This window comes from Brachypodium distachyon, chromosome 2 (assembly GCF_000005505.3).
Source record: "Brachypodium distachyon strain Bd21 chromosome 2, Brachypodium_distachyon_v3.0, whole genome shotgun sequence".
Classification (NCBI taxonomy): Eukaryota; Viridiplantae; Streptophyta; class Magnoliopsida; order Poales; family Poaceae; genus Brachypodium; species Brachypodium distachyon.
The window spans coordinates 23159041-23184169 of record NC_016132.3 but is presented as its reverse complement, the minus strand read 5'-3'; the positions used below and the strand labels follow the sequence as shown (position 1 = coordinate 23184169).

The 25129-nt window shown below is 49.7% G+C and overlaps 1 protein-coding gene across 1 annotated transcript; it reads left to right on the top strand.

Annotated features, from left to right (window-relative positions):
* Nucleotides 1-17650: 17650 nt before the first annotated feature.
* Nucleotides 17651-23489, top strand: LOC100832449 (protease Do-like 10, mitochondrial). Its single transcript, XM_003568396.4, has 8 exons — nt 17651-18114; nt 18669-18914; nt 20038-20233; nt 20298-20557; nt 21638-21765; nt 22374-22577; nt 22699-22749; nt 22850-23489. Exons 1-8 carry the CDS (start codon nt 17688-17690, stop codon nt 23093-23095), a joined length of 1758 nt encoding a protein of 585 aa, XP_003568444.1. The 5' UTR covers nt 17651-17687; the 3' UTR covers nt 23096-23489.
* The last annotated feature ends 1640 nt before the right edge of the window (nt 23490-25129 follow it).

Sequence of the window (25129 nt, the reverse complement as noted above, 5' to 3'; positions counted from 1 at the left end):
TTACTGATGTACATATCATCAGTGACGGGAACGTAACCGTCACTAATGATGGTATTCATCAGTAACGGTCGGGTCGGGCCGCCCGCCACTGATGATGGTACATCAGTAACGGTCGCAGAGACCGTTACTGATGATAGGTACATCAGTAACGGTCGCTCCAACCGTTACTGATGATATCAGTAACACGAAGTTAGTAACGGTTTGTTTTTCGACCGTTACTGATAAGCTTTTCTGTAGTGTTTGGCTCCTCACAACGGCACGCTATGGTGATATCGTGCCGCCGTGAGGTTTAAGAATAAGGTTTCCCTGACTTTGTTGTCCACCCCAGAGTAGAGAAGGATGTGGGATCGTCGTTTGGTCGCGGCTATCTAGAATAGTGACCGGACTTGGCTCTATATATCTTCGTGCTTTCCAGATGGCCGGGTGATAATCTTGGTGTTTCTTCTCCGATTGGCAAAGTTAAGCCACCTTTGGCTTTGGCGCAAAGCTAATGCACTTCATCTCCTCGAATCTGTCTATTGAATCTTGGGTGGTCATCCAGCTCTCTGTGTCATCTTCTTCTCTGAGACAAGGGTTTGTTTCTCACGGCGGTGTCTTCTGGCTAGCTCCAACCGGCAACTTACTAGCTACGTCAGCATTGTTTTTCTAGCCCTGACGTGGCTTGAAATCTAGAGCAACATCGAGTATCGCTCATGACGCACCGCTGTGAGTGCGCAGGTAAGACAATGTCGTTTCTCCTAGAGATTTGAGTGTAATTTGTTTAGGGTGTAGCTATTTCTCGGTCTCTTGATTTTTAAGTAAAAGGCCTTAAATCTCAAATGACGTATTAGATCCGTTGGATGAATATCTAAGGGTCATATCCACTCTCCCTTTTTCCTCATGCTATCATTGATTAAGACCCGAGCGGTAAATACGTCGACCGGTCTCTATCTAAAAATCAGGTGACATTTCAATAGAAAAACCATTTTTTAAAGAGGATCCTATGATTTTGGCCTTCTCGAGAAAAAATGTGTGGCCAGATGGCAGTGGTACAATACCGTATGAATAGTTCACAGCAAGTTACCCTGTGACCGGGACGTACCCGGGCGATGGTTTTCGGTTTGACTTTAAACGTGCACAGTTGATGGATCACAGACGGAGGAAAGCGTGCATGTGTCTGGGGCTCTGGGCCGTCCGGCTTGATTGGCCCGAGCTGAGCTGAGCTGCCTTGGCGAGCATCAGCGTGCGCGTACATATGCAGGGAAGGAGACGATGGTGTGATGACTTGACTTGTCAACGTCCAAGAGCGGTGCACCTCTCCCATCCCGAGATGCCCTTGGCATTGCAGTTGCACCTTGGCCTTGCAATGCAACCTCAGCATTCTGGAGGAAAGGCATGTGTACGGGCGCGGGGGACAAAAGGGAGGGAGGCAGGCGCCCGAGGAGATCGAGGGAGGAATGAATAGCTGAGATTTATTGCCTGCTGTAAGTTCTCTCTCTGCAGTCCGGGCCCATACTCTGACTGCGTAAACATGTTTGATCCTCCCTTATCTTGGGAGTAGAGATCGGAATGAATGAAACGAATAAATGGCCGATCGGGTGTCATATGTGTACCGCACATGCGTGAGGCGATGTGCCGTCCCATCTGTCTCTTTCTCCTCTGTTCCAGTGTTAAAATGTCTTCGCTCGATCGCTGTCTTTGTCACGAACACACGAACTGGTCACGAGCTCTGTTCATTCGTACTCCCTCCGTTTGGCCTTTGTAAGCAAACCCACGCGGAGTATCATGGCAAATTTTAATCAAAATTACATTGATAATATGAGATTATTGCGGTATAAAAGATATATATTGTTGGATACGTATTAAAAAACTCTTTCTGATGATATAAGTTTTATATACATATACTAAATATAATTTAAATAATTGTTGGTCAAAGTGTGTCACAAATTTCAATAGGAGCCTTATATATCCAAACGGAAGGAGTACTTACCCTTCCGTCCGGGTTTATAAGGCCTGCATTGGTAAGGTCTGCATTGAATTTTGTGCAAAACTTTGACGAATAATCTATTATATAGTAAAGCAATATGAGTGGTATTGAGGGGAGCCATCATGTTGATACACATCACCCCAATTATTTTCAGCCGTTAGACCTATCGTAAGTTGTATGCATGATTGACTACACAAGAATGAAACTTTATTTGACTACCATCAGATAAATACACTCACAAAACAACTACGAAAGATTGGAGTAGCTGAACTTCACATATTTCTGCTTAATAATAGACGAGGGGCTAAATTACGACATATTTCTACTAGCGAAACATCTGTCTGTTTATCTAGCCGACCCTCAAATTTACCAAACTTCTACCAACCGAGATTGATTTTAGGAGCTGAAAGCCTCGGCACAACATGTTTTTTTTGCGGGTAACACAACATGGTTGTGATATCGACAAATTCTTGGTTTGTCCCCCTACCGTCGAAACGTCGCTCCATATATGGCTTCCCCAATCTAGGTTTTATGCATGGTGAGTTTGATCCAAAGCCTGTATAGTTATGCTAAGTGCACACGATGACACATGATCAAGCCAGAGTCTCTTTAAAAACATATTTGACATAATATTTTTTCGTACTTCTAGGGTTCTGAGATTAATTAGTTCTACATTTCTAGATATACCAAGGTTGATTAGTCATCTTTTTCTAACAATCTGTCATACAAATACTAGAACAATACATCTATTAAGTTAGAAAAATAGATGATTAAAAATGTTTCCCGCGCATTGTGCGGGAAACCATGCTAGTTATACAAATAATATTTAATACATGTATATAAATTTGGACCATTGGATAGAGATTGTCAATACGAATCTAGTGATATCTCCTTTGTATCACAATAACCTCATATTATTAATGTTTGGTCAAAGTTCGGCACAAAATCCTGTGTGGGCCTTATATATCCGGACGGGAGGAGTACTAACCCACGTGATTTTGCCGAGAGGTAAAAGAAAGACGGTGTGAAACATTGGACAAAAAGCCCATCCGGTTGGAATAATTGACTTGCTAGTTTAAATTTTTGCACCGCAGTGAAAGAAAACTCTCATCCTGGATTCCTGATACCATATTATACACACAGATGGTAACTAACCCAACATTATCACGATGAATAATGGTTTTCATTATAAAACCGAGGCGACGGTCTTTCATTGGAAAGAATGGGCACACTGCGCATGCACGTCTCACTGGAAAATCACACCCGCACCACCATATACGGAGCATGTGCTAATTTCAACCTGCCAATGCACTTCTCAAGGACGGAATGCAAGCATAGCATACGTTTTAACACGGCTTGGCTACACAGGCCCGACATCTCGACGATATCCTCTTGCCGCGTCAGGATATCTGTCTCAAACGATGAGTCGATGGCGTGGTATAGTACCGTTGATCATACTCCCTCGATGGAAATTCAGAAGCACAATGATAACATTCCAGAAAGTAGAACGCGCTAGCTGCGCCAACACACTTGTCGGAGCACGGGTCTCCGGTACCGGGATGCTGGGCACCCTCTTGTTGTCCGGTGAGGGGCGAGGCGAGCGCTCCGGCGAGCGCCGGCGTGACGTAAGACGCGAAGTGTAGACACATGGATTTACCCAGGTTCGGACCACCCGGAAGTGTAACACCCTACGTCCTGCTTTTTGCTGTATTCATGAATTTGTGTGTTCTTACAGATTGCCCGGGGGTTCTCGGGTGGGCTGCTTGTTCCTCTAAGGGATTATGCTACGAATGAATGGAATACTACTTGTTACTGACTAGGGTTCGAACCCTTTGACCGATCGCATTCATCCTCTTTTTATAGACAAGGGGATACCACATGTGCCGATATATGCAGCGTGACACGTTAACTACACGCGTGTCATTGCCACAAAACTTACTTTACTGTAGATCCACGCTGGGCTTCATGCAGCGCCCAGGCCATTGTGCATTGTAAATAAAAGGCTGTTTGGTTTGAGCTCAAAGTTGCCCTACCAAAAACTTGACTAGCCAAATAATTGGTGATGGTTTTGCTAGCTCATGAATTGGCCAACTTTGGCCAAAAAGTTGAACTAAAGTTGGATATGAAACATTGGCTAACCAAATATTTGGTCACCATCCAAACAAACACCAAATTTTGGTCGATGACCAAAAAATTGACTTGGTATGTTTTGCTAGCAAACCAAACACCCAAAATCTTTTTTAGGGTAGCCGCTCTAGACTTGTTGGGCAAGACTAGCCCTGCCGATGTGACTCCTGTCGGTGCATTAAATGCACTGCATGCATCCGCTGTCTCGTCTTGTCTCCACTGTTCCGTCGGCCCCACCACGGGAGATGCCCCGCTACCGTTGCCTGGCAAGTTGCGAGGGAGCGAGCTGGTAGCTTCCCGAGTTCGCCCCTCCCGGGGAGCCGACCTAGCGGGGTCTCGTTAGTTGCGACCCATGCGTCCCGCACCAGTGGGGTCCCGTGGGCCATTGGTGCGACAGTAGCCTCCAGGTGTGGGCCGTCAACCTTTAGCTCCCAGGTAGTGTCATCCTAGGTCGGTTGTCGGGCTTCGCCCTCCCGACGCGTGGGTCCCCAGGCCAAGCTGGGAACCCGGCTACATAGGCCGCCGTTACGCCTCCTTCCGTCAGAACGGGAGGAGCGGGTGCACGATCTGTGGCCCCCCTACCCCTCTGCGAAACGGGGAGTTATGGCCACGTCGAGCAAAACTGTCTTGATTCTTCCAAAACTTTAGGGCGCTTGATTGCTGATCGTGGGGGGCGGCCATTGCAATTCCGCCTGCCGGGTATAAATACCCCGTGGCGGCATCACAAGAACTCCCCTCCGCCACTGCCCTTGCCATTGCCTCCCCCAAGCCCCTTGCGCTCCAGCTCCCGAGAAGCCTCCCCTCTCCCCCTTCCCCCGCTCCACCAATGGCACCCAAAGGTCCAGCACGTCCCAAGGGCGCCAGCGGCAAAGGAGAGAAGAGCGGCAAGAAGGAGATGTCAGAGCGAGAGCACAAGGACAAGGAGAAGAGGGCCCAGTATGCGTTCTTCAAGCCCGGCTATAATGGCGAGGTCGTGGAGAAGCTGCGCTTGGCGGTGGCCACCAAGCACAACGAACACGGCCCGACGCGCATCCTGCCTGTTGGGTCAGACCCCGGCGAGCACTATTATCGGGTGTTCGTGCGGTTCATCCTCTCCGGGTTCGTGCCGCCCCACTCTCTATTCCTCCATGCCATCCTCTCCGCCTACCGTCTCTAACTGGCGTAGATCCACCCCACCTCCTTTTTCAAGCTTGCCGTCTTCCAATACCTCTGCGAGGCGTTCGTGAGGGTGATGCCATCCGTGGCGCTATTCCGCCACTACTACTACCCTCCCGTCGAGAAGGGCGAGGCGATGTCCTCCGGGATCTCGTTCCGGTTCCGGGACGGGCTCACGTCGGAGTTCATCGTCACGGAGGACCGGAAGATCAAGTCAGAGTGGTGCGCGGACTGGTGCTGGCTCTACATCGAGGAGCACGACGAGGCCTACACCAAGCCCACCACGCTGCCGAAGAAATCCCGCGACTGGCGGGACCTAGACGCCAGGGACGCCGAGCTCGCGCCGATCTGTGACAAGATCATGGCGCTGCGGCATGCGGGGCTCACGGATATGGACGTGGCCCGGAGCTTCATCGCTAGGCGCATCGCCCCGCTGCAGCACCGAACCCATCCGGTCTGGACCTACTCAGGGGAGGGCGACCGGATGAGGTTGCAGCGGGGGGGGGGGGGGGGCTGACGATGGAGCAGATCCGAACATGGCTCAGGGGGATCACCGGCGACAACTCCCCCTTTGCCGGGCTTCCACCGAGCGTGACGGCACTCCACACGGGTTTCGCCAACCCGGGGGCCAACAATTACCCACCCTGCAACGAGTGGGGAATCATAGCGGGGACGCCGTCAAGCAGCACTCCCCCACAACCAAGGACTCGGACTAAGAAGCAACCGGTGGCCAAGAGTGAGGAAGAGGACGACTCGGACGGGGACTCCGAGGAGACGGCGGGCGCCTTCGCCGGCCACACCGTAAGCAAGCTGGCGGCCTCGGGAACAGGTGCGCCCGGCAACTTTGTCATGTACCACTTTTCTCTTTTTCTTCCTTTAGCGTCTAATACTCCTTCCGTGCTTCCTTACACAGGGCCGGGAAGTGTTGCCGGGACCGACCCGGCAACGGACGACGGCGGACACCAAGAGGCGATCCACACAGAGGGAGGAGACACAGAGCAAGGTATGCCACACTCTCCCCAGCACTCCTCCCCATTATATTTTCTTAACTCGCGCTTCATCTTTTCTAACAAGCCCTCTTGCAGCCCCCTCTGCTGCCGCCACTGCGGGAGAGGGGACCACGGAACTCACCCTAGGGGGCACCGCAGTCGATGCGGAAGCCACCCCTGAGGTGACGGTGGAGCAATTCTCCACCGGGTAGAGCGGAGGTCGAGTGGACTCCTCCGGCGGCCCAGCCACCGACCCGATGCTGACCGGGGAGGCAGCGGCCACCAGGGCCGAGCCCCTCGACCGTGCCGCAATTGAGGCCTGCCGCGAGTGGCGGCCCAGCCCCCAAGCGAAGACAAGGGACGAGCTTTCGGCGGGTGGAAGCGGAAGTACGTGCTCGCCTTCACCGGCGCCTGAGGAGGTGGTGCGGTCACAGACTGTGACCGCGGGAGCCTCCTCAAGTACCGGTTCGATCGCGGGGGCAGGTTGGGGTCCGCTGAATTGGGACCCCAGCATCTTCGACCAGGGGCATGAGATCATTGAGGGCATCAAGCGGCAACAGTTGGGGTTCGCCAGCTGCTACAACTGGGTGCGCCAACAGCTCGTGGGAGCCCAGGGCCAGCTGGACCGCGCGCGGGTGGAGGTTGAGGAGCGTCGGCAGGAGCGGGCATGCCTCCAGGAGAAGATCCAGGTGGCGCAGCAAGCCCGGGCCGAGGCGTCCGAGCCCTTGGTCCCGGAAGCACACACCCAGCGCTAGTTGCAAGTGCTGCGTGCGGAGCAACAACAAGTGCTCGAGTCGTTAGAAGCGGCGCGCCTTCGAGCCGAGGGGGAGCACCAGGAAGCGTTAAGGGGCTTCCAGGAGCGCCTCGACGAGAAGAGCGGGCTCATCTCCAGCTACTCCACCGAGATCCAGCACTTGCGCCAGCAACTCGGGGAGCAGGCCACGGCAGCCCAGGCTGCGGCGATACGAGCCGCGTCCCGGGAGAAGGAGTTGCAGGAGCAGCTCCAGACCCGGGAACGTGAGTTCCAGGAGCAGCTCAAGGCTGCGACCGACGCCGATGCGGCCTTCAAGGGCGAGCGGGACGTCGTCCGGAACGATCTTCAACAGCTTGATGAGGAGAACTCGGTGAAAGCGGCGAAGATCTCCAAGTTGAAGGACGAGCTCAGGGGCCAGAAGGCACTGGCCCTGTCTCAGAGTCCTGCCTCAAACCTCAAAGTAATTGCCACGAGGTAAGTTGTACATATATGGCAATTACTTTGAGGTTTGATGCAGACTCTGAGACAGGGCCAGTGCCTCCACATGCCAACCAATGGTTCCGCGTGTGTGGCGGCAAGGGCAGCACTCCAGCTATTTAAAGACCGGGGCAAGCGCAACACCAGCAACGGGCAAGAAGGCAAGTGATGTCGCAGAGAGGCGATGGTGGTGCATCCCTCTGTGCTTGTCGCTGAGGGTGTTCCCACCATCACGGCCCTGCCACATCGCTTAGGAGAGGACACCAGAGATGGTAACGCAAAAGACGAGAGGCGTAGCGAAGACGCGGTGGTGGTGCATGCCTCCGCGCATGCCGCTGGAGGGTGTACTGCCACCGCGCCCTTGCCGCAGCTCTCAATAGGATGCTCTAAATGCAGATGGAACGAAAAGCTAAGTACTTCGTTTCGAGTCCTTAGTTCTTTCTTAAATCGCACTGGTTTGCTGAGGTAAGCTCAGTCCCCATGTAGCCGGAGTGTAGAAAGGACGCTTGCGGGGGGAGGACGCCCCCCCACACGTGGCTCGCGGGTCCGTCCCGGAGGCGTGCGTGCTGGGGTAGTTAATCTGCAGGTGGAGTGGCTGGCCGCTGCTGTTTAGCCCTAGGTTGGCACTACGGGTCCGTCCTGGGTCCTTGCTTTGGCTAAACACGCAGTTGGCAAGTCCCCGGGTACACAAGGTTAAAACACGAGAAGGGCAGAGCCCCTCCCCGGCAGGCTAGTTATAGGCGGAAAAACAAATAAATTGACATTGGATAAAATGAAATTCAAACAAACAAGTTCGCGATAAGCATTCGAAGTGACGAGGGCTAACACAAAGTAAGGCGCCTTGCGCTGCTTGCAGGAATGTAAAAACAAAAGAAGAACGAGCAGATATTTATGCGGGGAGTGCTTCCGGGGCGGTGGTCTCGACGACGGCGTCTCTGCGGCAGCGACCTCCTCCACATCTTCACCAGCACTAGCCTGCCCCGTCATCCGCGCGACCATCTCGTTGACGAAGTGGCTGACGGCGTGGGCATGCTCCTCCTTGTTCTCCTTCAGCAACCAGTCGTTGAAGATGGTCCCGAAGGGAAACTCCGGGTAGGCCTGGTGGACCCGCGGTAGGATGGCGCTGGCAACTTGAGATGCGGCAACGCTCCCTTGCCGGTCCACGAAGCTGCGGATGCGGTTCTCCACGGCCGTCAACCTTCCCACGAACTCCGCAAAGAAGGGGATGAGGGTGCTGACGTCGCTGCCGTCGATGGCTGCCGGGGGTACCCCTGGCTTCGACAGCGACTCGTTCCGCCGCTCTGCCAACCTATGGAACAGGGCCGTGATCTCCTGACGCTGGCTCCCGAGCTTCGCGTGGTTGCGGCGGGCGAGCTCGGTCTCAAGCCTTCTGGCCCCTGAGCTCGTCCTTTAGCTTGGAGATCTTCGCCGCTTTTGCCGAGTTCTCCTCATCAAGCTGTCGAAGATCGTTCCGGACGACGTCCAGCTCGCCCTAGAGGGCCGCATCGGCGTCGGTCGCAACCTTGAGCTGCTCCTGGAACTCGTGTTCCCGGGTCTGGAGCTGCTCCTGCACCTCCTTCTCCCGGGACGCGGCTCGTATCGCCGCAGCTTGGGCTGCCGTGGCCTGCTCCTCGAGTTGCTGGCGCAACGCTTCTTGGTGCTCCCTCTCGGCTTGAAGGCGCACCGCTTCTAACGAACTGAGCACTTGTTGGTGCTCCGCACGCAGCTCTTGCAACTGGCGCTGGGTGTGTGCTTCCGGGACCAAGGGCGCGGACGCCTCGGCCCGGGTTTGCTGCGCCACCTGGATCTCCTCCTGGAGGCGCGCCCGCTCCTGCCGACGCTCCTCGACCTCCGCCCGCGCGCCGTCCAGCCGGCCCTGGGCTACCACGAGCTGTTGGCGCACCCGGTTGTAGCAGCTAACGAACCCCAGCTGTTGCCGCTTGATACCCTCAATGATCTCATGCCCCTGGTCGAAGATGCTGGGGTCCCAATTCAGCATACCCCAACCTGCCCCCGCGATCGCCCCGGTACGTGAGGAGGCTCCCGTGGTCACAGTCTGTGACCGCACCACCTCCTCAGGCGCCGGCGAAGGCGAGCGCGTACTTCCGCTTCCACCTACCGCAAGCTCGTCCCTTGTCTCTGCTTGGGGGCTGGGCGGCCACTCGCGGCGGGCCTCAGTTGCGGCACGGTCGAGGGGCCCGGCCCCGGTGGCCGCTGCCTCCCTGGTCAGCACCGGGTCGGTGGCTTGGCCGCCGGAGGAGTCCACTCGACCTCCGCTCTACCCGGTGGAGAGTTGCTCCACCGTCACCTCAGGGGTGGCTTCCGCATCGACTGCGGTGCCCCCTAGGGTGAGTTCCGTGGTCCCCTCTCCCGCAGTGGCGGCAGCAGAGGGGGCTGCAAGAGGGCTTGTTAGAAAAGATGAAGTGCGAGTTAAGAAAATATAATGGGGAGGAGTACCGGGGAGAGTGTAGCATACCTTGCTCTGTGTCCCCTCCCTCTGTGTGGGTCGCCTCTTGGCGTCCGCCGTCGTCCGTTGCCGGGTCGGTCCCGGCAACACTTCCCGGCCCTGTGTAAGGAAGCACGGAAGGAGTATTAGATGCTGAAGGAAGAAAAAGAGAAAAGTGGTACATGACAAAGTTGCCGGGCGCACCTGTTCCTGGGGCCGCCAGCTTGCTTACGGTGTGGGCGGCGCTGCCCCCACCCCCTGTTGGCATCGTCGCCGCGCCCCTGTCCCGACTTGGGGGCTTCCCCGCTCGTGCCGGGGGCTGTGCGCGGCTTCTTGTTCAAGGTCCCCTCTTCCCCGCCGGCCTGAGGCAAGAAGGGTTATTCATCGAAATGCTACCAGGAAAAACAGGAAATATAGTTTAAGGAAGAGAGCTTACTTCGCTGGGTTCAAAACCAGTCGGCGGTCGGTGAAGATCTCTCCTGCAGGAGGCGACTTCTGCGCTGGCGGAGCGTTCCCGCTACCGCCCGAGCTCCCCACCGTGTATGAAAACCAAGTATGGACTTTGGTAGACTTACCGAATGACCGAAAGGCCGTTGAGAACAAATGGATTTTCAAGAAGAAAACAGATGCTGATGGAAATGTTACCGTCTATAAAGCTCGACTTGTCGCAAAAGGTTTTCGACAAATTCAAGGAGTTGACTACGATGAGACTTTCTCACCCGTAGCGATGCTAAAGTCTGTTCGGATTATGTTAGCAATTGCTGCATTTTTCGATTACGAAATCTGGCAGATGGATGTCAAAACCGCGTTCCTTAATGGTCACATTGAGGAAGAGTTATACATGGTTCAGCCCAAAGGTTTTGTCAATCCTAAGGATGCTAATAAGGTATGCAAACTTCAGCGTTCCATTTATGGGCTGAAGCAAGCATCTCGGAGTTGGAATCTCCGTTTTGATAAGGTGATCAAAGGGTTTGGATTTGTCCAAACTCACGGAGAAGCTTGTATTTACAAGAAAGTGAGTGGGAGCTCTGTAGCATTTCTAATACTGTATGTGGATGACATATTGCTGATTGGGAATGATATAGAACTTCTTAAAAGTGTTAAAGGCTATTTGAAAAAAAGTTTTTCAATGAAAGACCTTGGTGAAGCAGCTTACATATTAGGCATCAAGATTTATAGAGATAGATCAAGACGCCTGATAGGACTTACACAAAGTACATACCTTGACAAAGTTTTGAAAAGGTTCAAAATGGATCAAGCAAAGAAAGGGTTCTTGCCCATGTTGCAAGGTAAGATATTGAGTAAGACTCAGTGTCCAGCTTCGGCAGAAGATAGAGAAAAGATGAATAGTATCCCCTATGCCTCAGCCATAGGCTCTATTATGTATGCCATGCTGTGTACTAGACCAGACGTGTGTCATGCTGTTAGTTTGACTAGCAGGTACCAAAGTGATCCAGGAGTGGAACACTGGACAGCAGTTAAGAATATCCTTAAGTACCTAAAAAGGACTAAAGAAATGTTTCTCGTTTATGGAGGTGACGAACAGCTCGTCGTAAAGGGTTACGTCGATGCTAGTTTTGACACTGATCCGGATGACTCTAAGTCTCAATCCGGATACGTATTTATTTTGAATGGTGGTGCAGTTAGCTGGAGGAGTTCCAAGCAGAGCGTTGTGGCAGCATCAACAACTGAAGCGGAATATGTGGCTGCTTCAGAAGCGGCACAGGAAGGAGTTTGGATGAAGAAGTTCATATCTGAACTTGGTGTGGTTCCGAGTGCGTTGGATCCCATGGACATCTATTGTGACAACACTGGTGCCATAGCCAACGCCAAGGAGCCGAGGTCTCACAAGAAATCCAAGCATATTAAACGCCGGTTTCACACTATTCGTGAATATGTCAAGGATGGTGACATAAAGATTTGCAAAGTACATACAGATCTGAATGTCGCAGCCCGTTGACTAAACCTCTTCCACGAGCAAAACATGATCAACACCAAGACTCCATGGGTGTTAGATTTATTACAATGTAAACTAGATTATTGACTCTAGTGCAAGTGTGAGATTGTTGGAAATATGCCCTAGAGGCAATAATAAATTTGTTATTATCATATTTCATTGTTCTTGATAAATGTTTATTGCCCATGCTATAATTGTATTGATTGGAAACTCAAATACATGTGTGGATAAATAAACAAATACCGTGTCCCTAATACGCCTCTACTAGATTAGCTCGTTGATTAAAGATGGTTAAGGTTTCCTAACCATAGACATGTGTTGTCATTTAATAACGAGATCATATCATTAGGAGAATGATGTGATGGACAGACCCAAACCTAAACATAGCTTTTGATCGTGTCACTTAAGTTTAAGTTGCTTATGTTTTATTATGTCAAGTATTATTTCTTTAGACCATGAGATCATGCCACTCCCTAGTACCGGAAGAATACTTTGTGGTCATCAACCATCATCTCGTAACTGGGTGATCATAAAGGTGTTTTTCAGGTATCCCAGAAGGTGCTTGCTGGGTTGTATGGATCAAGACTGGGATTTGTCACTCCTTGTGACGGAGAGATATCTCTGGGCCCTCTCGGTAATATAACATCCTAATGAGCTTGCAAGCATGCGACTAATGTGTTTAGTTGCGGGGGTATTATATTACGGAACGAGTAAAGAGAACTTGCCGGTAATGAGATTAAACTAGGTATGGCGATACCGACGATCAAATCTCGGGCAAGTAATATATCGCGAGACAAAGAGAATTGGATACTGGATTAATTGAATCCTCGACATAGTGGTTCAACCGATGAGATCTTCGTGGAATATGTGGGAACTATTATGGACATCCAGGTCCCGCTATTGGTTATTGATATTTGATCATGTCCACATGTTCTCGAACCCGTAGGGTCACACACTTAACGTTTCATGTTGCTTGGGTTAGATGAGATAAATGATGATGATATCGAATTATATTCGGAGTCTTGGATGGGATCCTAAACGCAACGAGGAGCTCCCGAATGTTCCGGAGATAAAGATTTATATATGGAAAGTTGTTTTCAGGGTTCTGGAAAGTTTGGAATATTTCCCGGTTTTGACCGGGAAGCTTCTAGAAGGTTCCGGAGGGATCCGGAGGGTTCCACCTTGAGGCCCACCTATCCCTGGGCTAAATGGGCCTGTGAGGGAGCACCCTGGCCTTAATGGGCCGAGGGGCTAGCCCACAGGGCCCATGCGGCCAGGAGGAGAGTCCTGGCCGCGGGAGAGTCCTGGCCGCATGAGAGTCCTGGCCACGGGATAGTCCTGGCCGGCCACGCCTCCTCTACCCCTATATAAATAGAAGGGGGGGCAAGGGAGAGAGACACCCCAAGCTTTCAGTTGGATCTCTCTCCCCTGAGCCCTCCTCTCCTCCTCTTCTCACGCGCACGGCGTAGCCCTGCCCGTGAGAATATTCACCATAGTCACCACGCCGTCGTGCTGCCGGGATCTCGTCTACCTCTCCCTCTCGCTTGCTGGATCGAGGAAGGAGGGGACAACGTGAAGCTGAACGTGTGGATACCAAGGAGGTGCTGTCCGTTCGGCACTGAGATTGATCTCATTGAAAGTTCCACTACACCAACAACGATCTCGTGATCGCAACGCTTAGCGGTCTACGAGGGTATGGTGTTCATGATCCCTCTCGTTACATACATCTAGTATATATATTCTTGGGTTTTCTTCCGCACTTCTCGTAGGAAATTTTTTGTTTCCTATGCAACGAACCTAACAGTGGTATCAGAGCTAGATCTATGCGTAGATGTTTTGTACGAGTAGAACACAATTTAGTTGTGGGCGTTGATGTTCATATCGCTACCTCCTTTGTGCACTATCAGATTTTGCGGGATAGTGGGATGAAGCGGCTCGGACCAACCTTACTTGTCTTCGCACAAGAGACCGGTTCCGCAATTAACATGCAACTTGTATTGCATAAGGCGGCTGGCGGGTGTCTGTCTCTCCCACTATAGTTGAAATCTGATTTGCAATGGGAGGCCTATATGGTTAATAAGCAATTTGTATATCACCGTTGTGGCTTTTGCGTAAGTAAGAACGGTTCTTTTAGTGCAGCCCCTAAAGCCACGTAAAACATGCAACAACAAAGTAGAAGCGTCTAACTTGTTTTTGCAGGGGCATGTGATGTGGTATGGCCAAGATATGATATAATATATTTGATGTATGAGATGATCATGTTTTGTAATATTTCACGACTTGCATGTCGATGAGTTTGGCAACCGGCAGGAGCCGTATGGTTGTCTCATTAATTATTGTATGACCTTCGTGTCAATGATTTAATCGCCATGTAATTGTTTTACTTTATCGCTAGTAGTAGCAATAGTCGTAGTAGCAATAGTTGGTGGAGGCAACTATACATGACGCCCGAGGACCTAGGCGCCATGCTGGTGATGATGGAGATCATGCCCGTGCTTTGGAGATGGAGATCAAAGGCACACGAAGAGAAGGCTATATCATGTCACATTATTTATGCATGTGATGTTTATCCCTTTTATGCATCTTATTTTGCTTAGTTGACGGTAGCATTATAAGATGATCGTGGGGTAGTGGGGCCAGAGATCGTGCACCCGCTCCTCCCGTTCCGACGGGAGGAGGCGTAACGGCGGCCGGGTTCCCAGCTTGGCCTTGGGACCCACGCGTCGGGAGGGCGAAGCCTGGCAACCGACCTAGGATGACACTACCCGGGAGCTAAAGGTTGACGGCCCACACCCAAGGGCTACTGTCGCACCAGTGGCCCACGGGGCCCCACTGGTACGGGACGCAGGCCTAGCGGGGTCTTGTTAGTTGCGACCCACGCATTACGTACCAGTGGGGCCCCGTGGGCCGACACAAACAAGCGTACTTCCGTGCCATCGCCATCGGATCGAGTGCCTGCATGCCCACACACATGTGGTGCATGATGAATTGATGGGCAGTGTAAAGGCCGGCCTCGAGCAAACTACCTTCCACGCGAACACGTTTTGGGGAGGAGATTAGGTCCAAAGAGAACCTGATGGATCGATTTAAGTTGAAGCAGGTTTGCAGATCCATCGCCGCTAAGCAAAATCTGTTTGCTCCGAGTCTCCGGGCCTTTGCAGATGCATCGCCGCTAAGAGCATCTACAGCCGTCCCCCCATATGGCGTTCGGCCTGCCACATTTTTGGGCCATATTTGGGGGCCTGTCGCGTCCTAGCCGGGCCCCTGATAAGAAAAACTAAACTTGCAAAATTTCGTCAAATTAGGCGACATTTCATTAAACTTGCGATAATTTACATAATTGAAAAAAAAATCTAGTCGTCTAGGTGGTCCATCCACGAGTCGTCGTCGCTGTCACTGGTGTCGAAGTTGAAGCCGGAGTCATCATCGGAGTCGAGGATGACGACTCCCGGCTCCTGCTTCGCCGACACGAGTGCCGACACCGCCTTCTTCCCTCCTCCTTGGCTGCCTCGGCCGTCATCCAGACCTGGACCTCGGACTCGGACGCGTAGCGAGGAGCCGGCGCTCCCAGATGCGCTCTGGCAGGCACGCACCCATCGGCATCGGCGGGACGGGCCTACCGCCCTAGCTGAGCGGCCAGCCGTGGGGCAGGCGGCAGTCCGGCGGCGACAGGTAGCCCGCCGTCCGAATCACGTCGACCTTGACGACGCGGAGCCATCGACGCTCGTCCCAATGGGCCATGGCGACATCGAGGGCTAGGGAGAGGAGAGAAGGCGAGGGATGAGATGGCCGAGGTGGATGAATAGCGAGGTCGACGGCGCTACCTTTTATAGGCGCCGCCGAGGGTGTGAACGCGGCGGGAAATGGCGTTGGGGACGACTGGTACGAACTTGCTGAAAGCACGAGCATATATGCGAAAGAAGCGCGGGGGCGCGCCACGTGGAAACCGACGAGACGGGCGGCGGTTTGATCCGGCGACCGCCATAACTCACATGCGAAGCCGATGGGCGATTAATGCCGAAGCCGGTGAGGGCAGTAAATGGGCTGACAAGACGGGCCCATGCCATAAAACGTGACGCCAGCGCCGCCGCTCACCTCCCCTTGGGCTGGGTTCGGTCTGAGACGCCGGCTAACTTTTTGGTTCGCACCAGCTAAAAAAACAATTTGAAGAGGCCGGCCGGGTGGGTTTTTGGGCGTCGGCCGGGTGGAGTTGCTCTAGGCAGGTTAGACGTGTGTGGCCTCGCACCTGCACGGTGGATGCCTCGAGAGACAATAAAGAAGAGAGAATATCACGAAGGAAAAAAAATCCCCCCAACCCCGTTTCGTCTCCCTGAGGCAAACCGGGGGCTCCAACCCTAGCCGCCGCCAAGCTCTCCCCTCCGCCTCCCCCTCCTCGCCGCTGCTGCCGCCGGCCTTGCCGCGGCGACGGCGGCCCCCCTGCTGCTTCCAAAGGTGGTGGTCGGGGAGGATGCTGGCGGTCTTCTTTGTGGCTAGAGGCGGTCTCCAGCGCAACGGCAGCATGGCTGGTGTCCGAGGCGGAAGCGAGGGCGCAAACGCGCGTCATCGTGGCGGCACCAGTGCTCAGGACGGCGGCATTCGCATGGATTTATGGCTCCTCGCCGTATCTGGGACGGATGCGGCTCCTCGGTGGCAGACTCGGCGCTATCCGGTCTGTGGTTCTGGGGTGGCGCTCTCCTTGGTGGTCTCGTTGCTGCCTTCGCCGTTGTGGTGGTCTGCATTGCTGACCTCTCTTTTGGAAAAGAATGGTCAGAGACCGTGAAGATGGTCAGGGAACAGAGGCTGTCAACATCACTTTGATAAAGTACACGAGGCCCGTTAAGCTTGAGATGCAGCCTCTGTGAACGTTTTCTTCTCTTGTACTCCCACCGTACCGAAATAAGTGACGCGGATATGTACAGCTTCTTATACAAATTCACGTCATTGATTCTGGGACGGAGGGAGTATTTATTTCTGGAACAGCCAGAGTTTGGGTTGATTTTGTGTAAGCGTTTATACCGAGAAAAGAACTTGATAGACGTCCTAAGAGTAGCTCTCACACACAGGTTCGCGTGGTCGCGCTTACTACTGTATATACTCCTTCCAATTCATAATGTTATATCATACAATAATAAATGTCTGAGATTTAGTACAAAATTAGTATGCATTAGAAGGAGTACTATATTTGATAGGTTAGGGATGCAAACGTGATCATGCGAACAGCCACTTCTAGTTCAGTTGTCAAATCTTTTTAAATTTGAGTAAAGATTTGATAACTAAATTAAAAGTGGGCTATTCGCGGGATCCCGTTTGCATCCATACCACCGATGTACAACCTCTTGCCAGTCGAGATATCAAAAATTATCTGATAAACATTGTTGAGAGGCAAAACACACATGATTTAGAAATATCGTAGCGGGATCCCATATCTAATCTTTCCACAATCCAATCCTCTAAACTCCCATTTTTTGCTGTCCTCTGAACATTGTTAATGCTCCTTTCGACTCATATTATTTGTCGAAATATTACATGTATTTAGACGTTTTTTAAACATAAATATCATCCGTATTAAAGCAAATTCGAGACAAGTAATATGAGTCGGAGGGAGTATCATTTTTAATGGCTGTTTTAATGTTCTATACAGGTGTCAAATTTTCCGGTCAAAACTGCATGAAAAGCTGTAACCGAAACTCAAACCTAGCACGGCTCAGTAAAAAAAAAGAGAAAAAAAAAAGACTCAAACCTAACTAAAACCCCACGGCCCGAAAATCCCGAACCCGTACTCACCTTCCCAGCCGGCAACACCCGGCGTGACCGCCATGCGCGCCTCCACCCGCTTGCTCCGCCGCCTCTCCTCATCTTCCTCCCCCCGCTCGCTCCGGCGCCTCCCCTTCCACCCATCACCCCCGCCACCCTCACACCCACCACCTGTGCCGCCCCTGCGAACCCTAACCCGAGCCCTCCTCCCCCACCTCGCCGGCGCCCGCTTCTCCACCGTGCCATGCTCCTCCATCCCCTCCCTTCGCCTAGGCGAATGCGGCGCGTTGGGCACCCCGGCGATACCTGTGGCCGAGGAATCCGAGGGCGAGGGGGAGGCGGAGGCTGTGGCGGCGCGGCATGACACGGACGCGTACGCGGCGGTGGAGCTGGCGCTGGACTCGGTGGTGAAGGTGTTCACGGTGTCCAGCGGCCCCAACTACTTCCTGCCATGGCAGAACAAGGCGCAGCGCGAGAGCATGGGCTCCGGTAAGCAACCGGTCTTAGCAGCTACTAGCACTATAGAGCTCGATGAGTGTGTTTGGATCGATGCCACTGGGATAGTTGTGTAGGTGCGATGAACATGTAAAAGAGAAATATGAATTTTGATTATGCGGATAGATAGAGTGCTAATTTGCTGGGGATCGGCTTACTTTGCCAGTTCAATCTGACAAAGAGACCATCTTGCACCCAAATTTTGTGGCATTCCCAATTAATTGTGAATTTATGTTAGGACGAACTAATTAAATGTGGTAGAACGGGAAATGTAATTTTTTTAGCTTTGGTAGCAAGTTGCTGACTTACTATACATGGATTCTTTTTGTGTTCTGCGGATTACTATACATTTATTCCATTATATTACTGAATTGGATTGTGAACTGTTCAAATATCCATGATGTAAGACAAAACACAAAGAGCAATATCAGATTATGGCATGATTTGAAGGATCAGCCATCTTTGGCCCTGTCACAGCTAGACATGGTAATCTGCTGAAGTGGAGTTCATTCTTTGCTTCATCTGCTAATTCCACATCCCTGTTGTAGGCTTTGTAATTTCTGGAAGGAGGATCATCACAAATGCTCATGTGGTAGCTGATCATACTTTTGTTCTTGTGAGGAAGCATGGATCACCTACAAAGTACAAGGCGGAAGTTCAGGCTGTTGGACATGAGTGTGACTTGGCTCTTTTGACAGTCGAGAGTGAGGAGTTTTGGGAGGGGATGAACAGCTTGGATCTTGGAGACATTCCTTTTTTGCAGGAAGCAGTCGCTGTGGTTGGGTACCCTCAAGGTATGCTTTTGAAGTGGACAGTCTGATTTTTTTTGCAGTATTTTATTGTCTGTCAAGCTTGTTAGCTATATGATTTCATTATTGAGTATTCAATTCAAGTTGTGCCAATGGCATACCTTGACCTTCTTGTTTGCAATGGCACACAAAGCTTAGTACCGCGTTACTTTGTGCGAGCGAAAATGATATCGTCCATGGAAAACCATATTGGGCAACTCCATAAAGCATAGCTTGCACAAGTTGTTGCTGGAAAGCAATCATGTTTGTCCCACCTATAAAATTAATGTAAATATTTCTCACACTATTAGCTTGATAATAATTCATGGAAACTTCAGCAATGAGTATCCCCTGCATCTTTGGGGTGGAAAACTGTGCTTCCTAGTTTCTCACTACATCACACAGACCACAAATTATTTCTCACACTATTAGCTTAATATTTACTAATCAGCTCATTCAAAATCCCTTAAAAATAGGTTAGGTCTTGAATTCCTGGCTCCGTCCCCGAGTACAACGTACTGTTCACTGCTGTTGTGCCTTCTGTTGAGTGGTTCCATACCAATCTACCCATGCATTTTTGTCAATGTATATGTGATGGGTTTTCATACGAATTTGATGCAGTGAAGCCATTCTTAATATTATTATGATTCTTTTTTAGGGAAATATTGTTATGATTCTAAAACAAAGTAGGATGATGAACATGATTTGCATGTGATCCTACTCAATTCTTCAGATCCTAATAATCAATTGTAAATAAAAACCTGCATATGTCGGTTAATTATATAATGTTTCACTTCTATCCATTAGTATATACCTTTATTTGTATAAAACAAGTAAGCAGCAGATGTTTCGTTGTTGAAATCTTAGGTATATTCTAGTTAATTTATATTTGTTAGAATCAGGTAGGGTCTTAGCTTCTGCTATTTGATCCTGGAACAAGATGCAGATGCTGACGATTTGTAATTCTATTTTGTACTGTATCACAAGGTTGTCAATTAATGCTGTTTGCTCATCTTAGCATGGCTCCAATGCTGTATTACTGTTACTAGTATGAATTGATCTTCTATTTAGATACAGAAAGACTATAAGAACATGACAACTTTATGATTCTGTATTTTTTATGCCTCAGGTGGAGACAATATCTCTGTCACCAAGGGGGTTGTCTCTAGAGTTGAACCAACACAATATGCTCACGGTGCTACTCAGCTGATGGCTATACAAATAGACGCAGCTATTAATCCTGGCAATAGTGGAGGGCCTGCCATCATGGGTGATAAAGTAGCTGGAGTTGCTTTTCAAAATCTGTCAGGAGCTGAAAACATTGGGTGAGTACTTCACTATTTTGGACTTCTTTTCTGGGAATTCTGTACCTAATCCTTTTCTTTGCAGGTATATTATACCCGTGCCCATCATTAAGCGTTTTATTTCTGGAGTGGAAGAGAGTGGTAAATATTCTGGGTTTTGTACTCTTGGAATATCTTGCCAGGCCACGGAAAATATCCAAATAAGGGACTGCTTTGGTATGCGGCCTGAAATGACTGGAGTGTTAGTGAGTAGAATAAATCCTCTATCTGACGCTTACAAAATTTTAAGAAAAGATGACATCCTTCTTGAGTTTGATGGTGTACCTGTAGCGAATGATGGGACAGGTGAGCTTAAAACTTTATCATTCTGCAATGTGCATTAGCACCCATTTTATGTTGCATAATTGATATGTTTATATATTGAGGAAATGTAAAAAGAAAACTCGACCAAGAGGTTCTAGCACGGTAGCACCTGTGGCATTTTTATTTAGAAGAATAACTGTAAGGCACCCTGTTGAGGTAAGGTATCAAACCTGGGTGGGCTGTGATATTGAGGAGATCTAAGAAACAGGATGGTGTTTGTTCCGTAACTCCCTAACTGATGAAACTCGATCTACCATTGAATGGTCACCTTGTGCAGTCTTAAAGCAGCAGTTTTTATGTCACATGGCCATGTTAGCATCTACCTTTCTTAGGAGATAGCAGGTTGTTATTTAGTTGGGGCAGATATTTATTTAGTTAGGAAGATATTGGTTTAAATAGGAAGATAAGGATATGCATTTTTGAAAAAGTTGAGGTTCTTTAGGAGTCAAGTCGAGTCTTCCTATGGAAGTGGCGCCATGTGCCTTCTCTTCCTCTTATCCCCAGCGACATGGCTAACCAACCCTCGCTCGGAGCCATGCCATCGTCTTTGGACGGCCCTCAGTCCTCGGGCCCTTACCCACCATGATACCAAGACCCTTGGAAATTTCCCCGGCTCTCTGGGCTTGTAGGGATGGCTGGCAGAGTGCAGATGACTGCAGGAGGACTGCTAAATGGGAGAGTTGATACTGGGACCAAGGAGACGACAGGGTGTTGTTGTGAACTTGTGGTTCGGAGGCAGCAAACTCTGGACTGGAGACAAGTCATGGGGAAGGGGGCAGGGGCAGCTGCACGTGGCTGTGGTTAGGGAGCCAGGGAGGGGGCAGGAGTCACACAGGGCAGAGGAAGGAGGAATAATCCTGCCGGGTGATGGAATCCTATCCCTTACCGGCTATCTTATGCATCTGAATGCATCACTTATTATGGTATTTGAAGACTCATATTTGACATACTCCTCTACACGTTGTGTCGTTGCCGATCTATGACTATGTATTTGCCACTCTGAAATATGTGGCATACTAGCATCTCAGCCTCATCAACTGATGCCACGTTTAATACCTGCAGTTCCATTTCGGAATAGAGAGAGAATAACCTTTGATCATCTGGTGTCCATGAAGAAGCCTGAAGAAATAGCAGTTCTCAAAGTACTGAGAGATGGCAAAGAACATGAATTGACTGTCACGCTTAGACCTGTAAGTTCATGTAATGTTACTTCTACATTTTATCTGCGCTTTTCATTAACTTGGGTGCATTTTATTGAGTTGTCGCTAGGTACTAAAATATAAGAATAATGAGATGTCGTTGTCCCTTTTTAGTATTTACTACAGAGTTTACGCCAGGTTAAACATAGTGATGGGCTCGTTCATGACCAAATTCTCAACCCTTTACTAATTAGTAACATCCAGTCCAACAACAATTAATACTCCCTCCGTTCCTAAATTCTTGTCGTTGAACTAAAACCACGACAAGAATTTAGGAATGGAGGGAGTATTCTTTATGTTGTGCTCATCAGACAAAACAATGTTAAGTCTGCAACACACCATCTTCACTATACTAGCCCAGTGGCTGGACCTATATACCTTTTGTATGGGTTTTTGGATACTTGATTTGGCCTGATTTTTGGACAACCCAAGTGCTTGACTTGTATCTTATGTTGGTCAAACAATAATCCATGAAAAGTAGATCCATTGGTCTCAGGCTTTGCATTCATCATTCCTCGGCATTTGTTTCTGTTTCTTATTCTTGCGCTTTTCACATCTAGGCAGGAAATTATCTTATTCATTTGCTTCTTCTTATGCAGCTGCAACCTTTAGTCCCTGTACATCAATTTGATAAACTACCCAGCTACTACATCTTTGCTGGTTTTGTTTTCATCCCGCTGACCCAGCCTTATCTCCATGAATTTGGAGATGACTGGTACAACACTTCACCACGTCGACTGTGTGAACGGGCACTGCGAGAGCTTCCAAAGAAGGCTGGTCAACAGTTAGTTATCCTTTCTCAGGTACTACACCATTTCACCATCTCATGTTTCAGGTATCTGTTTCATGATCTTATTAGGAAATACCTTGCACACTTTCTCTGCTATGTTTCTTTTTATAATTGCTTACCAATTTATGTTTCAGGTTCTCATGGATGATATTAATGTTGGTTATGAGAGGCTGGCTGAACTGCAGGTCTTTTCTACAAGAAAATCATATAATACACAAGCACAAATTTAAGTTTCAATTGACCTCTCTTTTGATCTCAGCTGATCAGGCTCCATGATATGATCAGGTAAAGAAGGTGAACGGTGTCGAGATTGAGAACTTGAAGCATTTGTGCGGTCTTGTGGAAGGCTGCACTGACGAAAACTTGAGATTTGATTTGGATGATGAGCGGGTGATCGTTCTAAAATTCCAGAATGCAAGGCTTGCTACGTCCCGGATCCTCAAGCGGCACCGGATACCATCAGCCATGTCGAATGACCTTGTTGATGAACAAGTGACCAATGATGAGACTGATGCGCCATGCCCTAACTGACACATATTTTGAATCCCATAGCTACTCAGTTTCCTGTGGAAGAACATATGTTAGTTGTTTCCCAGAGACATATGGGACAAGCCAAGGACTGCCCAAAGTTTTCCACTGATTGTGCCGTTGTGCGGGCTCCTGTCTGCCTCAGGCCCTCAGTTTTGATGGGAGGGAGAGGGGGTGTCTTCAGCAAGACAGCAAATAAGAACCCAAGTTCTTCAGGCTGAGTTGTAACACTACCATTCTTTGCGCACCCCCTTATTTATCAATTCTTTGTTACCATAACCCCATAAGAGTTGTCACGTAGGGAACATGAGTTTGAGTACACTTTCTGTTGAAATTCTTTAAACACTGGAGACGAATACGAATGTCTTGGAGAAATGACATTCCAATATTTTCTACATACCAGTATTCTGATAGTTCATTTAGTGCAATGATACCAACTTTCTTCTGCAGCTACATGACACCACCTATGTTTCTGAATATAACAAGTCCCAGCTTTGTCCTAAGTCAAACATTTTAATATTTAATCAAGTTTGTTGAAAAATATATTAACAATGATTGATTTAATAAAATTAATTTGAGTCGTAAATGATGGTAGATTTTTCTATAAATTTGCTTAAAGTTTAACAAGTTTGACTCAGAACAAAGATAGTACTTCTTATATTTAGCAACGATTTTATTTTTGCAATTTGTTAGCCACCGCTCGGCTTGTAGAATGATTAACAGCTGGATCTGTGTGGTTCATCCGTGCCTTGGTCTCGCCTAAAACGTTAGCAGAAATAGAAAATCTCCAGTTAAAAAAAAAAGAAATAGATAATCTCAAGATGAGCAAACAGAAGCTAGTAGATCTGTGTGGTTCATCCGTGCCTTGGTCTCACCTAAAACGTTAGCAGAAAAGGACCCGCTAAGGTTAGAGGAGAATTTCTTCATGATGAAGGCATGATATTTAGTTTGAAATTTAGCTTAAACACCATAGCTTTACCAAGGTATACCATTTCCAAACAGCGAAACCCACATATTTGTAACACCTGTTTTCTTCTGAAGATCAACATGGACACGATGATTCAAACCGATCATGGATTGAATTTTGGTTCTTCCTGAGAAAAAAAAAGGAATCAGTTCAATAGAGCACAGTTTTGAATTTTTCAGAATCAAAACTGAAAAGCCCAGACGCCACTAGCTTGTTTCGCTGGAGCGGGCTGGCACGGCATGGCCCCTTAATAGACGGGCCTGAAAGGCCTGGGCCGCCCCGTTGGCCACCTATAGCTGAGCTGGGCCGTACGTATGTTCCATATATCCGTTCTTCTTCAAATTGGCACAAAACCCGATACCTGATATCCGAACCCAATGTGGAAGCTCATAATTTAGCTTAGAAGCATCTCATCGCTTGATGTTGGTCACCGGGTGTGGTTTGGCCAGCCCTTGGTGGTCTTTGTATACCTGCTTAGGTTGTGATCCAATAAAGCAATCTGTTTGCCCTAAAAAGAACCGATACCCGAGATCTGAACCCAAAAAACCCAAGCCGAATCCCCGGACAGAATTACCGAGGTTTTAAATCTGAAAACCCGAAATTATTTCAGGTCATCCGGATTTTAATTCCCAGTACCCGAATAGCCAAAATTACCCGATCTGAACAAAAAAACAGAGTACCGAGCACCCCCAATATGAAACTTTGGCCCAAACCTAGCCCACGCTACTATCTTACCCGGTAGGCCGGTACTCTCTGGGCGTGTTTGATGTCCTGCCCCGCATTGGGCATGCACCCGCCATGCACTTTTTCGCCCGTTTGGCTTCCTTGGCGTTTTGTGGCTTTAGGCGCGTCTCCCTCGTTGGTTTTCTTCCTCGACCTCCTCCCTCTGCCTCAATCGCCGCCGCCTCCACTGATTCCTCTCCGCGCCGCCTTTTCCCCTCCTAATTTCTTCCCGCGCCGCCGTCGTCCGGGATCTCCTCCACACGTCGCCGTCGCCTGGGAGCGCCGCTCGTCCGGGAGAGCTGCCCCCCGGGGTCGCCGTCGTCTGAGGGCGTTGCCGCCCGTTGTTT

Coding starts and splice junctions, on each gene's coding strand:
- LOC100832449 (XM_003568396.4), top strand. CDS start 17,688: ATGCGCGCCTCCACCCGCTTGCTCCGCCGCCTCTCCTCATCTTCCTCC. Junction 18,915..20,037: donor TGTGGTTGGGTACCCTCAAG/GTATGCTTTTGA, acceptor TTTATGCCTCAG/GTGGAGACAATATCTCTGTC. Junction 21,766..22,373: donor TGACTGTCACGCTTAGACCT/GTAAGTTCATGT, acceptor CTTCTTATGCAG/CTGCAACCTTTAGTCCCTGT.